At 32.8% G+C, this 21,053-nt stretch overlaps 1 protein-coding gene across 5 annotated transcripts in view; it reads right to left on the bottom strand.

Annotated features, from left to right (window-relative positions):
• Positions 1–21,053, bottom strand: part of LOC134546286 (leucine-rich repeat and calponin homology domain-containing protein) — a 174,639-nt gene that overhangs the window by 15,754 nt on the left and 137,832 nt on the right. For 2 of the 5 annotated variants that reach the window (XM_063388993.1, XM_063388995.1), the window contains one exon: positions 1,266–19,382. The exons of the other annotated variants lie outside the window; for them this stretch is intronic. In XM_063388993.1, coding sequence (XP_063245063.1) covers positions 19,185–19,382 — 198 coding nt within the window. In that variant the 3' untranslated portion in view covers positions 1,266–19,184. Of the gene's footprint in view, positions 1–1,265; positions 19,383–21,053 lie in introns of those variants that run through there. 5 annotated transcript variants of the gene reach the window in all.

Below are 21,053 nucleotides of genomic sequence, written 5' to 3'. Positions count from 1 at the left end.
TGTAGCCGGCAAGAACGAACTATTAATTCATTTCTTCAAAATGAAGGGCTATTTCCCACAGCCACAGGCACAAAATATTGCAATTAGACATAAGATTTGTCAATCAAAATTAACGCTTTGGGCTTCAGCTCTTTTAACTCTTGCTACATGCTAAGGAAAATTTTTGCGCGGGTTACGGTGTGATAGCAAATGAACTTAAAAAGATATAAACAGCAATAAAACAAATATTAAATCTGAACTTAGTATTCTTTAGTTCTAAAGTCCAAAAAAGTTGATAGTTTCCAGTAGAGCAGTGGTTCCCAAACGGTGGGTCGCGACCCACTAGTGGGTCATGGAATGGTTACAGGTGGGTCGCAATTCGATCCTAAGACTATCAGAAACCAACAAATAAACCATCAGAAATGATAAGAAAAATCGAAACAAATCGAATTGTGTTTTGATTATTTTCTTGGTTCTTGATTTTTGGCATCTGGAGCAGACAACAGAACCACTACATCCCTCCCCGATGACTCACAGTCACACAGGTGGTGCACACTCTGGCAACACCACTCCCCCTCCAGTTCTACCGCCACACTGTCGTAGGTCTCGCCACGGGAGCACTATTGTTTACTAACCTCAGTCACTCAGTCTTACTGAAAAATTAAAATGGTCTTTGTGTTCTTTTACAGTTGTAGTTTTTATCTTCACCTAGGAACACTTGTTAGTGAGTATGAAACACTTGTTGCATATATTGCAAACAACTAGCTATTGTTAAATAAATAACTGTTTTGCTACAAAGTGCTTATATTATGTCAACAATTTTCAAAATAGAACACAAATTGTTTATCAATAATCAATCTGTATCTTCAAAAAAGCGTGCGCGCACGCGCACACACACACACACACACACACACACACACACACAATAACACACACACACACACACACACAAGGAAGGGATAAGATACAAATAATTTTTTTTACTCCACCATGGACCGAGGTATTCCAATAAGGAAAGGTGGGTCGCCAGCTGAAAAAGGTTGGGAACCACTACAGTAGAGGATAAAGTTACACAACATATAAAATTCATACAAATAAATAGGGCTTAAAGATTCTAAATAAATCTCTCGTCAACTCCCGAAAAAGCAATAAAAAAAAAACTTTCACCCATACCAAATTAATGTTCTGAAATTTGAAATCAAGTCACACATTACTTTTAATTTGTTAATAAATTAATAAAAGGATATGTAATGGTTGGTAACAAAAAAATCTGAATATTGTAAAAATTTTTGAATCACATCATATATTTCAAATCAAATAAAGAAATACAAATGCATTTATAAAAAAAAAATGTGGAGAGCAGTAAATGCATTTACAGTTTTTGTATGAATATTTCTAAACGTAATTAAATAAAAGCTGATACTCAAAACACTGTACTAAATAAACACTGTTTTAAAATACAAAATAATGCTGACCATAACATTGCAAGCAGTGATAACACAATTTACAGTATATGTATATACTATACTGTAGATATGCATGTATATGCAAGCATATAAATGGAAAAATACTCCATATAACATAAACAATCACGTTTTCTCTTCTAAAATATTTCATATAAATTCATTTATAAAAAGATACATAGATATATAGAGAATAATAAGACATATTATCACGAATATATCATTTGCCACATTATTCACATTCACTCTTACACAATGTTTGTTCACTTCTAAAAACTCCATTACTGAAGACTATGTCACATTTGAGCAAAATGTACAGTGTTTTGAAACAATAATCAAACACACACAGGTAACCCCTTTTGCAGTAAATTAGTAATTATAAAATGACAAAATTTAAATAGCTTTTTTAAGTGGTTTTTTGTCCATTTTGCAACAATTTTCTGCACCATGGCAAAACATATTTCAATGTTGTTTTTTTACTCTAAACGATAAGTGTCCTATCAGAACCCAATTATTTAAGAAAATAAAAAGACTGCTACATCCTGGGTATTGTATGAGTGAAGCTCATCACGAATAACCCACAATTCAACACACACACAGCATTTGCTGAGCAGACAGAGGAAAAATCTGAAGAGCCAATCACATCAGAGACTCACCAACGGTGTAAGCTGTGCCAAAATTTGTGCATGCAATAAAACACTTCCTTTCTTCTCAGAGGTCTACAATTTCCAGTGCTACATACAAATAGTAGTCAAAAATATATAAATATGAACATGCACAAAAAATACGCAAGTTTTGAGAACCAAATCTAGGTGTGTATTCAAAACAAATTAAAATTTTACTGTGCAACTGCTTAAACATAAGATAGCTTTAAAATACACCAACAGGCAAAACTTATGTATAATATACAGTAAAGCCCTATTAAAATAACCCCACAAAATAATACCTAGAGAAACTTTGTAAAAGGAAATTACTGTGTATGTATATAAGTATTTCAGAAATTTATGACCAAATATTTAAAAATATATTAATGATGAAACTATAAAAGTTAATTGCAAATATAAAAATATATACTTTAATATAACCCCTACATTTCTCTTGCTGTTCAAGTTTTCTCATTTTGTTCAAATCACCAAAGCTTACAAACAATTTCACACCAAAGACTGATGGTCTTAATAACCAGAAAGAAAAAAAAAAATAATTGTGGGTAATTGTGAACGTTAATCCATGTTGAGTCTGTCTGCTCAGCACTACTGGTGTGCATGTTAAACAATGAAAGATCTGTTTATGTTCTACATCAAAGTGACCATGAGAAAATATGCAAGAATGAAAACCCTCATACGATCAGCACTTTATAAAAATTAACTCTTTTTTTGCTTAAATTTGTAATCTTCTTGACCCTTATCGCACAAAAAGTTATAGTTTATTTAGTTTTACAAACTTCACATAAAGCACTAAAACATTATGACAGTTACATGTAACTCTCAACTAAATAGCATATAAATACATACCACATTCAGTTCTACTATAAAGCATCTCCCTTTAATCTGACAGTTGAGTAAATTGTGAGCATTGTTATTATACTGATGTATCACATTAAGAAGTCACCCTTTGCTGAATTAATGGGTATGTACATACCAGTTTATCCAAAACTTTGCTTAAGATAAAATTTCAATTAAAAAGGTGGAAATATTACAAAGCAATAGGATGAGAGGAATACACCATAATCCACCCTGTACAATTCAATTAGTAACTTGCTCTCAGTAACATTTTCTCTCTTCATTTTTCTATTTTACTTTTTTTAAGTATTATGTTGTTTTTAATTCTTTACAACAGTGTACAAGTGTTCTTTAGGAACAGTCGTTGCTCCAAAAACTTCCTTTGCTGTCTAGTTTACTGCCTGCTGTCTTTCTCACAGCATCCAATATCTACACTGTATTTAGTGAACCTGAATAGTAATACAAATAATATTTGTAAACACTATATACATCTCAAAATTTTCACATCTTGGTTTAGCTACCAATCAATACAAACCATCACACCAAAAAACTTACAGTGGAAGGTTGTTGGTAGATTAAGAAATAAAATGCAAAGGAAATGGCCTGCACTAGGCAGCTTCTAACTGTTTACATTGATGGGTCCACCTACCCGGGGACATATATGGTGTGCAGAGCTTCAGAAAAATACCACGCGATTTGAAAACTGTTCAAGACATTCACATGATGTCTGTTCACGAAAAGCATTTGAGAATACACTGAGGAAAGATGGTTAGTTCTGTTTCCGTATTAGACTGTATTTTTAGGAAAGTGAAGAGGACTGAAAGATGTATTTTCAAGAATAATTTTTATGCACAAATGTTCGGAACATATCCTTGAAACCACACAAGGGCCCTGTATTACACCTTTATCTTCATATCTCCACCAAAGTTATCGTGACCGTTCAAATTTCGTAGCTGCCCTACGCACGATGAAAAGATTGCGTGCCAGTTCAGAGCCTTGCGCTTAGAGGCGATACCAAGCTAGAAGCACCCGCAAGCGTCACACTTATCATTCCACCTCACTATCACAACTACACCCCTGACTAGGCGCACATAAGAAAAGACAAACAATTCACTGCTGTTCAGCAGACGGCTTGAAATTCACCACTGCCTTGTATTCTGATAGTAGAAAGCACTCACTATCATAAGTTATAGCATTGACAGCTACAATGCTGAATTAATAGGAATAATATGTACAAGTTTATCCCCAATTAATTAATTAAAATATTAGTTTGATTTATCCTAAAATTTGTTTGTAATGTTTTGATTCCTCATCGAAAATTCTAAAGAAAAAATGCAACCATGAGTCTTTTCAAACATTATGTTAAATAACTTACTGTATATGTCTCAGGTTAAAACTAAGATTTTATTTCATAACCTGCAGAGAGTTCATACTACATACTTTTTTTTTTCCATTGTCATCCAAAAGTGTTTTTTTTTATAAGCAGCGGTATTTAACCATTGCTTTAGGGTCACATAATGTATGGTTGATATTAGAATTTGTTAACCATAAACAAAAAAAACATATATTACACAACCTTGCAAAAGTGAATTCCGAAACCAGGAGCACGCTAACAGAAACTGAGCACGTACTATTGGAAAGGGAGACTACACTACACACTGCATTCTAAGAGTGAGATGCTGTACACAACTCGGGGTTACTTCTGTCCAAACAAAATTATATTAGCTATAAATGGCGTTGAAATCCACTTGGCAATGTGAGCCGAAGAGGTTGAACACTAAGCCTTGACCAGCAGAAGGTATGTCACAATGGAGAAAGTCCAGCCTGCTGGATGCAAGAGTGGACTGAAGGCTGGTCATCCTGACGTCCCCTGCTATAGCCCACCTTCACAGGAAATCTGGTACACTCATTAGTCACTAAACACCTCAAAAATTTTCAAATAAATTATTTTTATTTTGAAAATAAAGCTACCGGTAGCTAAAATAAGTTCTCCGATGTTGCAGTCGAGTTTCTTGTAAGCAATGGTAACAGCTTAGTCGCTACACCATTGACATAAATTCATACAGCAAGCGTAAATATTTTCTGAACTAAAAATCTTAAAAATAAATTAGGTGATTGAAATAAACATACCAAACTTCCTGCATAATAATGAAGCACCAATACGACTGTTCCGATTACCGATACTATTACAGATTGTTAAACTTATACCTGGAAACTGATTGGACAATTGATTATCACAGACTATTAACAACTAACAAATAAAAAGTACATGTTTAAATTAAAAATTATTTTGACATATGACATTACCATTAATAATTTTCTCAAAAATATCAGGATCCCAGCTAGAACTACATAAGAGTTGTTATTAAAAAAAAAGTTTTCTCAAATTTTCAGTCAGCATTTTATGTATGCTTTAAGGAATTATTAATATATATTCATTAAAAGATGAATACATTTAACTGATGGTTTATGGTGAAAGTAGCTTACCAATATATGACTACTACAGATTCAGTTAATGCATGCAACTCAGTGGCACATAATGTTTACAAACACACACACACACACACACACATATATATATATATGTGTGTGTGTGTGTGTGTGTATATATATATATATACACACACATACATACACATACATACACATACATACACACACACATACATATACACACCTTTATGAGCTGCGCAAATATTATACTAATAAATATGAGAAAGTTTATAATTCACTGCAACTGAATATTGGATAGAATGTAGGTTTGTTGATGGTTGCCTGTTTCTTGGCTGTATTAAAATGCTAGTTTTCATTTTCTCTAAAAGAAAATAAAAATTATATTCAGATTTCAGGTAAGTATATGTATGGCTCTAAAATGTATGCCGGCAGTTTGAATGTCAACAGCACGTCTGTTACTGTCACTCTCATTAAAAAGCACAATGGGTTAGAGGTCTGTAGAAGTAAAGAAGCCACTGCTGTCGTTATGAATAAAAAATGACAAAAATTATTCCAGCACCATTTAATAGTGTTGTATATGGGAGATATATGAGGGTTTTCTATCGAGTTCATTCAGTCTTTTGTGTCAAAAATATGTATTGCCATATTTTTAAAATTGCTACCGTAGTTGTTTACCGTGAGTGAAAATTCCAAAGTAGAAGCACAAAGGAGGCATGTTTTACCTTCACACCCAATGTGAAGTATAAGCGAGTAAACAAAATCAACTGCAGTTGAAAGTGGCATAAATAACACAGTTTGTAGGTAAAGTGTAGTTTCTAAATCAAACTACGTATTTCCAACTGGAATTTCCATGAAAAAAAAAAAATATATTACAGATCAGATGGACATCATTTTTTTTTACCGAACAAGTAATCAGTACTAATTGATTAAAATATCTCCATTCATGATTAATAGAATATTTGCCAGTTATGATTAGTAGTAATATATATATTGGAACACCACTACTATTTAACATACAGTACTACCCAGTCAGTACATTTTAAATAACTACATAAGGTTGATGAAGTTAAAGTAATAGAGACTACAAACACAATCTCTCATAAACTCAAATTAGAACTTAATCATACAGCAGTTGAATGAATTTCAAGGTAAAAACAAAGAAATGGCAAGAGTGGTGGGTAGCACATACATAATTTTATGCATCGATTACTAACAGTTAAAACTAAAATGTCCAAAACAGAAATTCTGTTTAATCATAAAAATAATTGCAGTTTTTATCACTTCCAAACATGTCATTTATTAATGTGCAACAAGTTAGCTCTCAGCATAGAGCCATTTGGTGGGAGTAATTTAGTGAATGCAACGGAAGTCAAGGAATGGAAATGTATGACAACAACAGTGCTGCCTTGGTGGTGGACAATGCAAACCAAAGTTCACAAAGACAAAGGGAAACTTTTTAGTACTACATAACTGTTTAATGAATTTTAAGATGATGGGTAGCATTTTAATAAAATTCCTAGTCAAAAATCAGTTTTAAAGCCTGGGTTTAGTTCCCCCCCCCCCCCCACCAAGTCTTTTTCGCTTTTATTGGAGCCACTTCATTCAGTTTAAAAGTTTGCTCTGCAACTGGAATAATTCAATAGTCGACATAGCTGCTCGCTCCGGCAGTGAGTTCTAGCGGCGGGTGCGCAAACTACATGTGATTCACGTCCAGAAATGTAGTTGGAAACAGAATTAGCGTATGTATCACGCTCAGCATTATTTTTAACAATTCTACGTTAAATTCTGTGTAAAAGTTTCGTATTATAAATGTATTTGCAATAGGAGAACATATGAATTTGCTCGTTACCGAGGTTAAATGTTACACATTCCTGTTAAGTACTGAAAGACATGCTCACATTTTGTTTCATTTTCAGACTATGTATATACAAGAATGCATGCTAATAATATGAAATACATAAATTTCTTTAAAGAACCACAAAAATTATACTACTAAAATGAGTGTATGTCTGTTTGCAATGCAAGTTTGTATAAATAATCAGCTTTAATTTGCATATAACACAACTTCAAATTATCACAAGGTGAACTAAAGCACAAAATAAAATTTTTAAAGTTATAGTTAAAAAATAATATTTTCAACTTGTATGAATATATTTATAATAGTAACTGTACTATAAATGGGCCAAACACCACAGTAAATATTCAATTTCATTGCTCATCTGAAAAAAAAAACATGGATGTTTAAATTCTGTTCTTCAATGTCAGGCCGTAACACTTCTAACAGACCCTTTTCCAATGTTCGAGAAAAGTATATAGGCATGCATGGTACACATTAGCATTAAAAATAACTCTGTAGGCCCCAGACCAGCTGAGAGAGGTCTTCATATCTAAAATGCTTTATAATTTATTCACTTTAAGAGAAACTTAGCTAAGGCATCATTTAATGTGCTTACTTTTTGCATAACCATGTCACAGTTTACATCACAGTAACCTTACACTGCTCTTTGTTATTGCACTTAATTATCAGCATCAACTAGAGAAGGAGATGATTTTAGAATTTTCAAATTCCAATGCAACTACTTCAAAGCTAACTTAATGAGTGGAATGAGTGGAAAAAAAAGGACAGAAAGAGATTCCCCAGCTAATTATCCCCTATAATGGCCCAAGTGTGAAGTGATGTTGAGCTGATCAACTATTATGAGAAGTGTTATAATATGCACATTACAAATACAAGTACTGAAGACATCACAAATGCAAAACAGTATTTTCTCACTACAACATAGGCTTGACAGTCATTCATCATGTCCTCTTAAACTACTTCACAGGAACAAAGAACATACAAACTTGGGATCTCTCAACAAAAGATTTTTACCACAAATATCGTACACATCAAATAACAAGAAACATAAAAAACATTGCACATACATAGTAAACAGACAGCTACATATTTGGCATTCATTACATCCATTTGTACCAATTAAAATGTGCGTAGATTTACCAGTTTTATTTGTGATGACTAGAATAACAATGCCTAAAATAAAGCTTCAAAATACTTTTTTTTTTGGTGCTAGCTAACAAATTGTACTTAACGTATGAATTTGGTACCATTTAGCACAATGAAATACTGATTTCCGAAGTTGTATGGTTCAAATTCTTACTCAAAATACTTTAAGAAGAAGAAACCATAATACACAAACAGAATGCTTAGTCCTACATACAAAACAAAATTTAAGAGATAGTGACTACCTACTGCCAAAAGCAAGATATTCATGTTGCTGCACTAATACCCAACAAAATTTTACATAAACAAGAGATAAATCAATGTTTATAAACAAACTCAACATGAAAACAAAAAAAAAAATGTATATTAAAAAAATAAACAGAAAAAATACTTTATATATGCTAAGTTATAACTTGTGCGTATTTTTATCACTTAGGTCCACTTTCACAATGTAATAGCCAATAGCTGTCTACGAAAATACTGATGCGACACAAGTTGCCAGAATAGTTCTGATCACAGCTGCAAAGTGAATATTTAGGAACTTTAAGCATATGGAAATAAGTGAAATGTACACAAAACAATTTTCTAAAACTAACAGGCATACCTGAACAGAAATGGGTTTATGCATAACACAGATAAAAGCTTAAATGTTGCAGATTAATTCTGATTACATAGCGCATGAGGTGGCTAAATAACTTGGATGAATAGATCCAGTGGTAAACAGAGAGAGAGAGAAGGGAATAGGGGAAATATATCTGCCCCGAAGTAATGAAAAAAACATGTGAGATCTTGGTGAAGGCAGTATATTATTTTGGTTGATGCAAGGTGACTGTTTCAATACCTGGAGTCACAAACCACATAGAAGTGATGCATGTTGACAATGATAATGTAAATGTCCAAACTCTTTGTTCATACAATTTTTTTTTAAATTCACAAATTATATAGATATATTTTTTTCAAATACCATCTCGAAAAAATGCCTGTATCTGCCACTGGATAGTGCAGCAGACTAAGTAGTTGTTAGGATGTAAGATATTTTATTTTAAAGTGTGAGAAAACGAACTTCAATGTGATTTTAAAAGTAAATACAATGAAGTTATGGCCCATGAACAAAAGGATAAAGCCAGGGAAGTGTTGCAGAAAGTCAAGAACATGGAAAGAGTATTGGCGGGCAAGAGGTAAAGCAGAGCTTGGCTGCAGGCCGCAAACAATGCTGCAAGACTAGAAACCTTAGTGATCACTACCCTTAAGAACATGTAGGTCATTACGGATATTACAATAAAAAATAAATGTGTACTAATACAATTAAAGGGAAGCACTCTTAGCCAACATTGTTCTTCCTCATTAATTTCATTACTTTTCAAAGTTTATATTTAGCACTAAATTTTTTTAATTGCATGACTAAGTCTTCAGTAATCATAAAAATTAAATAAAAAATTATATAATCCATATTACAAATAGCAAAATATAAATAGCAGTAAAAATAACCATTAATAAAATTTGATAAGGTTAAGTTTGCAATACAAACTTTTTTTAAAATATAAAATACACAATTAAGGTTTTTCTTTAATTGATACCTACTTCAAAATAGCTTGAAGAGTTAGATTCCTTTAAGTTTTAATTACACAGAGAAGTAATTTTATAGGTACAGCTACTTTTTGGCAGAATAATTACAATTGCATGATTTTATTGTTTGTTACAACCAAATCACTTGAAGCAAAGATGTAACATTTATTACCAGTTGCAAATGGTGACACAGGTGTTTAGATAATTCAATAATAAGTTTAATGGAAACTAACTCCTTTAGAATTAGCTTAAAATAATTACAGCAGCATACAAATACAACAGGATTACATAATTACACCTAAGCTGAATAAAATTATTCACTGTGTGTCTGAACCCAAGGTTCATAGTCAAAATTAAAGTATGTTGCAGTTAAGGTTTCACATTGTGAAGGACATTCATTAGTGTCCATGATCATGTGAAAATGTTTATACCTGAGCTACAAAAATTTTCAAAAACCTAAGAGAATGTGTACAATAACAAAATATATTATGGATAGCTGATTGCAGACAATTTTATTTCGTAAGTAATATTTGGTTAGACAAGGTTCAAACAAATAAAATAGGGAAAGACAGGGAAAAAATTCCTTTTGACACATCCTACAGGCATAGGTACATTTTGTAGTACCTATTTCTTCTGGAAATGTTTTGGAAACTTCTACGAACTCCTGGAACATTTTAAGAACTTAATGTATATAATAACATCATATATGTACGCTATATGTTCAAAAATGATTGATTAAACATTTTGTCATATTCCACGCAGCAAAAATATTTTAATGTTTTCAACTCAATGCATCCAGCATCGAATGTCTTAATCAATGTCATATTATGACTACTAAGATAGTTATGCAATTATTTTGGACCTTTAAACAATATTTTTCTTCCATAATATGTGGTCATATAAAATTTTATACTTAGTTTTTTTTAAATTTCAACCACTGTTTTTACGGTAATAGTTTATTTCATCAAAAATTGTTTCAGCAAAAGTTTTAGATAAAGTTTAAGAGTTTTACAATAATCAAATTCAACACGAATTAACCTGAGATAAAATGCTCACAAAATATTTATACGGCCACCAAATTAGGTACACTTGACTGCTTCTTTAAGAGATCTGAGATTCTAAACAAGCAATCTTACCAATATCAATATAAGTAAGTTCCATAGAGTAATGAGGGACAATTTAATTCAAGTTTATCTTCTTACCAGAGAAATTATATATTACTCTAAGAACTACATAACTGAATACTATCAAAGTTCATTTGTACTTCAGCAATCAACAGCTTTCAAAATATTTTTTTATACCTTAAAGAAATATTAAGAAATTCTTTTAGGTAGAATGTTTTGAGTCTTCAAGGAGAGCTGTGTGTAATATCAGGCTAGTGTAGATGTCATATTGAGTACTGGCTAGTACCATTTATATCGAAGTATTTAATTGAATTTTACAGCCAAATGTGACATTCAACTAGTTTTTAATTAAAAGAAGAATTAATAATTTTTATTCTGCGAATAGATGGTGAAGTTTCAGTTGGATATTCGTGTTAAACTCTGAACGCCAGATTTAGTGAGACTTCGAAGATATATTTAGTCAGTGACCATCAATTATTGACTATGTTCACAACACACAATTTATTCAATACGCACTAATATTTGAGAGGCGTCAGTGTTTGTTGTATTTCAACCATACTCGTAGACTTTGATGGGTACTAGAAGATTGTGTCTACGAGTGAAATACTATAAACTTTTCTTCGAGGCACAAAGTCATTCAAGAGGTGCCTGGCCTACAACTTAACTACATTGATTAGAAGAGATAATTGTTCTGCAGCATGACAAAAGATGCAGCTGACATTGTAGTTGACTTCGCAAACACTAGTTTGGCAGCATCGAACTTCAATATCCTTTTATATAATTACAGACTTGGGATCCGTTTTTTCACGCTTATCGATGAAGAGTAACAAACAGGTATTTAGTGTAAACTCATGGTACATACCATGTATTAATTTTAAAGGGTACTTATGTGTTGTTAGGTGTAGCATACAAAATTACCTTTTCTTCTCTAAAGTTTCAACCACATGAAAGCCTTACTATTGATTTAATACATACTTTGTGTCTACAATTTTATGCACTCTATCTTGCTTACTTAAGTCCAAAGATTCCTGACAGATAGGAGATCTCTTTCTATACGCTCATTGATTTTAACTAGCCTGGGATCATTTATAACTTATGTGTCTAGAGGTTTGTTTTGGAAAGATTAAAGAAATACAATCGTATATATTTAATTTATCTAACATTTGTAGGAACACAAAACAATTTTGAATGCTATATATCCAAAATAGTTAATGCGTCCCTTTGCCTAGTGTTTTGTGCAGATAAATCAAAGTATTTGGCAAACAATTTTAAGCTTGGTGTGATGCTAAACTGAATATATGTGGACATAATTATAGCTATAATACAAGGGGGCACCCAAAAACAAACGGATTTTTGTCATAAAAAATGTATTTACCTTTTTAAAAAAACATCAAATCGCTTCTCTTTTAGATTTTTCTTCATTCTCGCATGGGGTTAGGTCTGGCGAATACAGGGGGTGGTGAATGACAGACCATCCCTGAGAGGCCAAATAATGGTTCACTCGTAAAGGCCGTATGTGCGGGGGCATTGTCGTGATGAAGGAACCAGTCACCCGATCGCCAAAGTTCCGGGCGTTTCCTCACACATCCTCTCGAAAATGTGTTAAAACTTCCAAATAAATGTGCTGGTTAACAGTCTGGCCAGAGAGAACAAATTCCCGGTGCACAATTCTACAAACATATATGATCATTGTCTTAAAATTCGACTTCACTTGTCTTGCTTTTTTGGTCTGGGGGAGATTGGAGTCTTCCACTGGCTTGACGCTTGCAAGGTTTCTGGGTCATACCCATAACACCAACTCTCATCACCTGTACCTAATGGCTTTGGTCAAAAAGTTTGGGTCACTTTCAACCTCTTTTTTAAAGTCCTGGCTCTAATTCAATAAAGTGTTTTTTTGATACTGTTTGAGAAGGCGACGAAACAAATTTAGCGGCAACATGTCTCATTTGAAAATCCTCAGTCAAAATCCGCTGGCACGAGCTCCAACTCATTCCTGTCTCTTCTGAAATTTTGTCGATCGTGAAATGACAATCCTGGTTAATTTTTTCAACTTTTTCATTGTTTCGAGATGTGGAAGGGCGCCCAAACAAGCATGGTCTTCAACACTCATCTCACCACGTTTAAAGAGTCCAAACCACTTGAAAACTTGTGTGCGGCTCATAGCATCCGCCTTGAAAGCATGTTAAAGCATTTGGTAAGTTTCCATTGCCGATTTTTCTAGCAAGAAACAAAATTTCAAACATGCACTTTGTTCTTTTAAATCTGTCAAAACGTCTTCACAGGCGGAACACAAAAACAGTAAGAGAAAAACAATACTACGATAAAATGTTAACTTACATACTGATGCCGCCTGGGCAGCTGTTTAGTGAAGGTGTCAACCCTCTTTATCGCATAATTGTTGCACGCGCATAATTGTCGCAACCATATTTAGAGCGTCAAAATTTGGATAAAAAACCTCTCGTGTGATCGTTGCATGATTTTTTTGGTCCCGCTATTAGATTCAGAGCTCTTTGTGTAGGTATTTTTTCCGTATAAATCGATGCATTTGAAAGTAGAAAACTAATATCTATTAGGATATTACCACTTATTTAATTAACGGAAATACGAAGTTGTCTGATGTGTAAATTTTCTTTTAAAGACGTTTTTAAAAGTTATAACCTTTATCTGATTGTCTGCGTCGCCGCGGTGTATCGCTTATAAAAATGTAGCCAGCGCTAGTTGGGATCATTCATGTTTGATTATGTTGCTTCCCATATAGAGCGCGCACACGTAGTCGAATATCGAAATCTCGCTGATTGCATGCAACGCGCGCTATCTGTTGAGTGTCCATTTAACTACATCTGATGGCCGGCACTCTTTCGTGGTGTGTACTATGATGATAGTTATGCGTTTGTTCAGGCTCGCATTCGGGTCACAAACTTTGTTTTTCTATTTAAAGTTGAAGAAAGGCTTTTGTTGCATGACTTATTAATTTAAATTGTTTGGCGTGCTCTTTTATACTTCACTTTTTAAATAAACGTACTTTCCATGAATGGGTTTTGTTTTTATGAATAACTTTACCTAACAAATTTTTTTCTCGCATAAACGTTGCACCCCTAATTCTCAAACTTGATTTTGTTATAAAATGTCTGAATATTATGGAATAAAAAACGGTACTAACCCCATCTAGCAAGTGAACTCTCTACTATGTCTACGAATGGCAGCACACTCTCAGTCCGGTTTTTTTTTTTTGGTCCCCTCTTGTACATGTTCAATTTTTCAAGTTTGATATTATTTCAATGCTAGGTATATTACAACATCAGATAGTATTGTATCAATAATAGTTCTAAATGTTAGAATAATGCCCAGGATATAAATTTCTATTATCAATCTTCCCAAACATAACATATTGCATAAGTTTTTATAAAATATTTTTGTCAAAGAGTTTGACGCAATCGTGAGGTGCTTGTAGACTTTCAGTGATTTTGGCATCAAGTATGGTGTTACACCAAAATTGCTTGCAAGTTTAATCTCCAAGTTGGCAATGCAGGCAATTTAACAAAACAATATCATAAAGTACAACAATCCTAATTCATTCTACATCAACCCTTGGCAGAGCAATCAAAATAAAGTTATAAATTCAAAATATACACTGACATACATGATATTCTCCGAAATTTCCCCACCATTTAAGAAATATTACCCATGCTATTACCATAGGAAGCTATAATACTATAAAAATAATTACTTTAATAGAAATAATAACAATTAACCAACAACTAAAAATTTTACTTTCTGCATAAATCATCCTCTTGCTAAAGGTTTTACTGAATAAAAACAACAAAGTGAAAGTGGACCATCAAATCTAAAATCAAAGGAACAGCATTATAGCATGTAAGATTAATGATAAAAACTTAAGATAATCTGTTATAAAATAGCAACAATTTAAGTACAACACATTCACAATCAAACTGAGAAAATAAATATACAGTTAAGTCTGGTGACCACATTATTACTTTTAACATACTAATTTGATATATTTTTTAAAATAGAAATTATTCATCAAGGAATGCAATGCGAAGAAAACTTTTTTCTGATATTTCATGAAACAATACACAATTATGAAATCACAACAGTTGCAAAAAGACCATGAATGTATGCATTTGTTGGCAGACTGCAAGATGTTTTCTGCTTAAAATTGGCATTGCTGAAATTTATGGTTGCCAAAAAACAATACATTTACCTGGTAAAAAAATTGACTTAGAATTTTAAAGTAATACTAAAGAAATCCTAAATTAACATTTTAATTTTAAATTGTAGAGTTTGGTACAAAATAATCGTCCAATGAAACACTGTACTCATATTTTCTCATGTACATAGATAATTTTTCTACACACAAATTAACTATAGTAAAAAATAAATTAACAAGCATTTACACTACAACAATTATAACAATAAAATTGACTAATTCCTTAGTAAAAATGAAATAAATCTCCAGATGATAAATTTATCTCAATACTATTAACATAGCTTACTTCAGCTTAACACAGTTAATGATAAAATGTATTTTAGAAGAAAAAAACATGGTTACAGAAACATTATGTATCCGACTTAAAAAAAACTTCCAAAAATAAAATTAAGACTTCTACATAGAAAAGGTAACACCAGACTTAACACTAAATACTAAACAACAAACTTACAACTTATACATGGTCACTTTAGAAACACATCAAAAAGGCTAAAAGTACAAAAGATCCCAAGAATACAGAATGTGATCCTATTATGACTAACTCACTAAAGAAGTGCAGCAAGGATTGTTTCTTCAAAAATATATAAATTACTTTATTTCAAATACTATCAGATGATACCTAAACAAATAAACCAAATTAACTTTTAGCAAATATCCATCATACCATACTTCATGAAAGTGGTAGCTGTAAAATACTACAGCACTTACATAACAATATCTAGATAAATTTCCAAACTGACAGGAAGCAAAATTTACATTTGTTCTGCAAGCAGTTTGTGCTTCTATTCTCTCCTTTTTTTCTGAAATAATATATCAATGGGATACCTTAACAGTAGAGGAAAAAGTATACCAACCAACATAAATATTAAAACCTAGCTAATAACCAGAAGCTTTTCTGATATCTTCCCATTGTAAGAAAAGTATGCGATATATTCAAAACAAGGTTGCTTCAGCAAAACCGGGAAACCAACCTTCATCTCCAGTTTGTGGGAAGGCGGGTTATCTCTAGGCAAGACGTGACGGATGCACCAAACGATAGCACGTTATGAATTCAAGGCAACACCATTTATTGACGAAGTTCAAAACTAACCTGTTCTTAGCGTTGTTAGTTCGCTAGCCACCACGAGCTTCACATAACAGACAAGTCTTGCCAAGGAGAAGGATAGGAAGATGCCAGACCTTAAGGTGTTGGATATAGAGAAATGACACAACCTCAGTTTGTATGTCTATGACTTCCTCCTATTATTTTTATATTATACAATTCAATTTACCCCTTTTTCACTCCATAAGGGATGTAATTTATTAATTATGTGTAGCCTTTATGTATCCTGTGTATTAATCCAGGATATGAGCTACCTGTATATCAAATTTCCTCCATATATGTTCAATGGTTCGGGTGTGATTGATACAAACATTCAAACACCGAACATTTAAACATCCAAACTTTCACATTTTAAATTGGCTCCCATCATTGTAGTGAGATAAAATATGTATCCATCATAAGCTTTTAAACACAAAAACAGAAGTTTTTGCTTGATACCCGAACAAACGAACGAACAGACAGACAACCAGACACATTTCTGTTAAAGATTTATAATAATAGAGATAAGCAATAAAGTATGATGTACAATTAACCACACAAACTTACTTCTTGGTGTGGTTTTGTTTGTGAGGTTATTAACTTCCACAATTTCTCAAGAATGAAGAATGAATTCTAACTGTATTAAAATTCAACACTAGCAAACTAACATAATAAATATTTGCAAAATGAAACATTACCAATTTAAATAAGTATAGTACATATTGTTTTACTAGAAATATAAAATTTTCTTTTAAAATTAACAATTTAAGTACATAATGGATCACCACTGCCAAGAGGAAACACATTTCTGAGAACCCCTTTGTAAGATTGAATGCAACTACCATAATAATTATTTTCTTTTTAAAATTAGTTAGATCAAACTGTTAACTGCTAGTGGACTAAAGAATACACATACAATAAAGTATTATCTATTTTGTGAGACTGGACATGTCATAAGATGTCCAAATAGAGAATAAATAAATCAACTCTGACAGACACTACTCAAGCTAGCTCTGATCACAGGAAGAAGCATTTTTAGTTTAGTTAAGCTCAGTGAAATTAGGAAAATATAATTTTAAAATTTCAAAATAAGAAATTTAAAAAAAAATCTAGGTTTTGTACAAGAATACAAGACAAAGATTTTGAAATGGCGCATAAACAAAAATGCCAATTGTCGAGTCTATGTTTTCACCTCAGTACAATCTACAGTTTCATGTTTCTTACCTGACTTTTCTATAATTTGCCTTCACCGACCTCTGTAGTGCAGTTATTTGAAATGTCAAATGTAGATCCAGGAGTCCTGGGTTCGATTCCCGGGTTAGGCATGGTTGTGTGTGGCATTTCGAAGTATAAGTTTAGAATAGTTTAGATTGTAAGCCAATCTTCGATTAGCCTAATGACTTAATAGTTAATAACCACTAATAAAATAACAAGAGATAAATTTTCAAACCCCCACGTTTTCATACTTTACAAAATTTCACATTTTTTAGGTCCTCTGAGAGAAGTAAAAATTTTTCTTCACACTTTGTTGATATATATTTTTATTACTAATGCTTGACCTATATTTTTCCTCAGATCGTAAATTGGTCATGTTTGATCCTTTGTGCCTAAACAATCTCTAGAGATTTTGGGAATAAAGGCAAGAGACACATAATGTTGTGGAGGAATGGATTATGCCAGTCAAATCAGAAGCAACCAATCCCTCATTAAAATGGATGTACAACTATAAACAGCTATGTAAAAACCTGCACCGGACCTCCACAATTATAATGGGCTCCAGACCTCTTACGTACCGACTAAGTGCTAAGAAATTTGAGTCAGGCTGAGAAGTTGTGATTGAACCTACAACCTTTGCTAGATTAGCAAGCTGCAATAACAATCACGGATACAGAATATCATCCCCCCACCCCCTTTCATACATGATCATAATGCCAGCAAATACTGAAAACGCATGGGTAGAATTGTTATTTGGGGGCTATGTGTAAATTATCTGGCTAATAGTAAATTTTAGTTTTTAAATTATGTATTCTATACATACATATTAATGTATATGATAATTCAAACATTTACAATAAATTAATTAACATTACAAATATTTACATATAAAATGCACATATATACACATCTAAATTATAGTGCTACATGAGTTTTGACTTCTTTGGTACCATTTTATTTTTGTTAATAAATGCTTTAAGAAAAAAGAGGTATAGCTAGCTATATTAAATTATTTATGGAGGTTCTGTTACCTTAAGAACGAAAAATTGCTGCACTTCCTTATCACTATATACCCACTGAACAATAAAGTAGAGCAACATTTTGCTATCTCACTTCACTATTTACTTATTACATGACCTTTGAAATATACCAAATATAGTATTATCAAAAGCCATCAAGTGAAATGTGTTTGCTAAAACGTACAAAACAAGCATTTACAATTAATATTAGGAGTCTAATTTTTTTTTTCAAAATTTATGAAGATGCAAAGTGTGTAATGAGATAGCTGAATAAGAAACCATTTTGAATTTTGAACCAAAATGAAATTTACAAAAACACATTTTGAAAAAACAGTAACTTGTCAATATTCAACTACTGTTGACCACAATCAATAACAATTGAGCACAGAGTCAAAAAACCATTTTGAATTTCGGACAATTAAATTTACAAACACACATTTAAAAAAAAAAAATTAAAAAAAATAATGTATCAATATGCAACTACTTTTGCCCGAAATCAGTAATAATTGAGCACTTAGGCAAATAAACAGTAGACAATTTTTTTTTCTCCGAGCTTCACTGCGGAGGAGGGAAGAAATACAGAAGCACCACGGTCCCGATAAAGAAGGCGAGGCAGAGAACGGACACTATGTGGTCCCGGGCGGAGCGGCCGTGCACTTTCCAACCCTCGAGCGCAAATAGCTTCACGACGGTGCGACCCACAGCGCTCGCTTTGAACTCCCCGACAATATCCTCACAAGAACACAAGTCCTCCTGCAAAACCAAGAGAGAGAGGACACCAGTCAGTCGCTGCCGCCCATCCGCTCACTGCTAGCTCACCAAAACTACCACTTCCCACTGCCCAAAATATGTACTTCCCTCAGTTCTATTGCCCAGACAAAAAACATTTAAATTAACTCCAAAATCTTACTTAGTTACATAACAATAAATATAATATCAGAACATTCATTTCCAAACTACAAACAAAAACTTTAGACAGATTTGGAATAAATAAAGGGTATTATCTAAGACATATGCATTATATTTTTGTTTCCAAACTTTAAAATAATAAAAAAAGTCAGCAAATAATTTTCCTGAGCCATTGCAAAAATAATTCAGTCTACATTACTCATAATGCAACATGTCAGCTATTCTTTTGAAGAAAGAGGTACGTAACTGAGAATCGAAACTAAGCCAAATAGTCATTACAAATCTGAAAGTAACTTACTTTAACATTGCATGTCATATTTCAGGATTGATGCCACAACTTGACACAAAAATATAAACCCTGAATAAAGAGAACGTTTAAAAAATTTGCCTTAGGGGTTGGTGACTTCGCAAGAGCAACATAGTACCATAAGGTAAAACTATCCTTTTCACCAAGTGAAAGGTTCTTCTATCAAATTTACTTTGGTCTTGCAAGATGCTGAAAACTGACTTGCCAGCGTGCTTCAAATTTGTTGCGACACAAGAGCTTATAACTAACCTTCAAATTTATTCAACTGATATTGTCCTTACTGTGCATATAATAATACAGTGCAACATTAAACTCCATGAATGGAAATTCCTTGGCTACCACTAATTTTTAAATATATAATTAATGTTTCGGTGACTGCTCATGTTAAATGTTAGAAACGATTAACACCAAGTTTGCAAAAAAAAATACTACTGACCCCAGTTTCTGAATATTTCCACAAGTGCACACCATGCAAAAATTACTTGATCTTTCATGTCAAAAACCTTGCTACACAATCTCAAGATTAGTTTTTTTCAGAGGTGGGTTGCACAAAATACTTAAAAAAATATTTCCTTGCTCTTTATGACCTTGTTAAATAAATAAAAATATTAATACCAGTGCCCACAAAGTCTTGCTAAATATTTTGTAGTATTAACTTCAGCACAAGCTAAATATTTTGTAGTATTAACTTCAGCACAAGATAAAACTAGTATGTACATACAGATTACAGGGAAACTAATGAAAGAGAGGGATAGTAACACTGCCCAGTCTGTAAATATTGTTGGTAAAACAAAGAACCAAATAGCGAGGAAGGTGACAGTAAGCTGACTCGACTACCACATGCGCGCAGAGGAAGACCACTGACAGAAACCCAATCCACAAAAAGATGTCAAGGAGAACGATGCTCGCGGACCACAGCACAACAAGCAGACACCCTCAGAATACAAGCATTTCCTTGAGTACGCGTATTTTCTCAATCAAGCCTTAGTGTAAGGACTTCCGAGTGCTCTGTATTTCTTTCCTTGCAAACATATACAGTATAAAAACATAAAAGCATGTTCAACATCACAAAATAAGTTAGTTGCACCAGTTCAGTATTTCTCAGTAAGTACATAATGGTGCAATACACATGCTTAAACTTTCAGCAGTACATAGGTGTATTCATGAAATACTCTGCGCAATCCAACAAACAATGATTATGGCAGCTT

Source organism: Bacillus rossius, chromosome 1 (genome assembly GCF_032445375.1).
Source record: "Bacillus rossius redtenbacheri isolate Brsri chromosome 1, Brsri_v3, whole genome shotgun sequence".
Classification (NCBI taxonomy): domain Eukaryota; kingdom Metazoa; phylum Arthropoda; class Insecta; order Phasmatodea; family Bacillidae; genus Bacillus; species Bacillus rossius.
The sequence above is the reverse complement of the archived record's forward strand: the minus strand, read 5'-3'. Positions and strand labels throughout refer to the sequence as shown.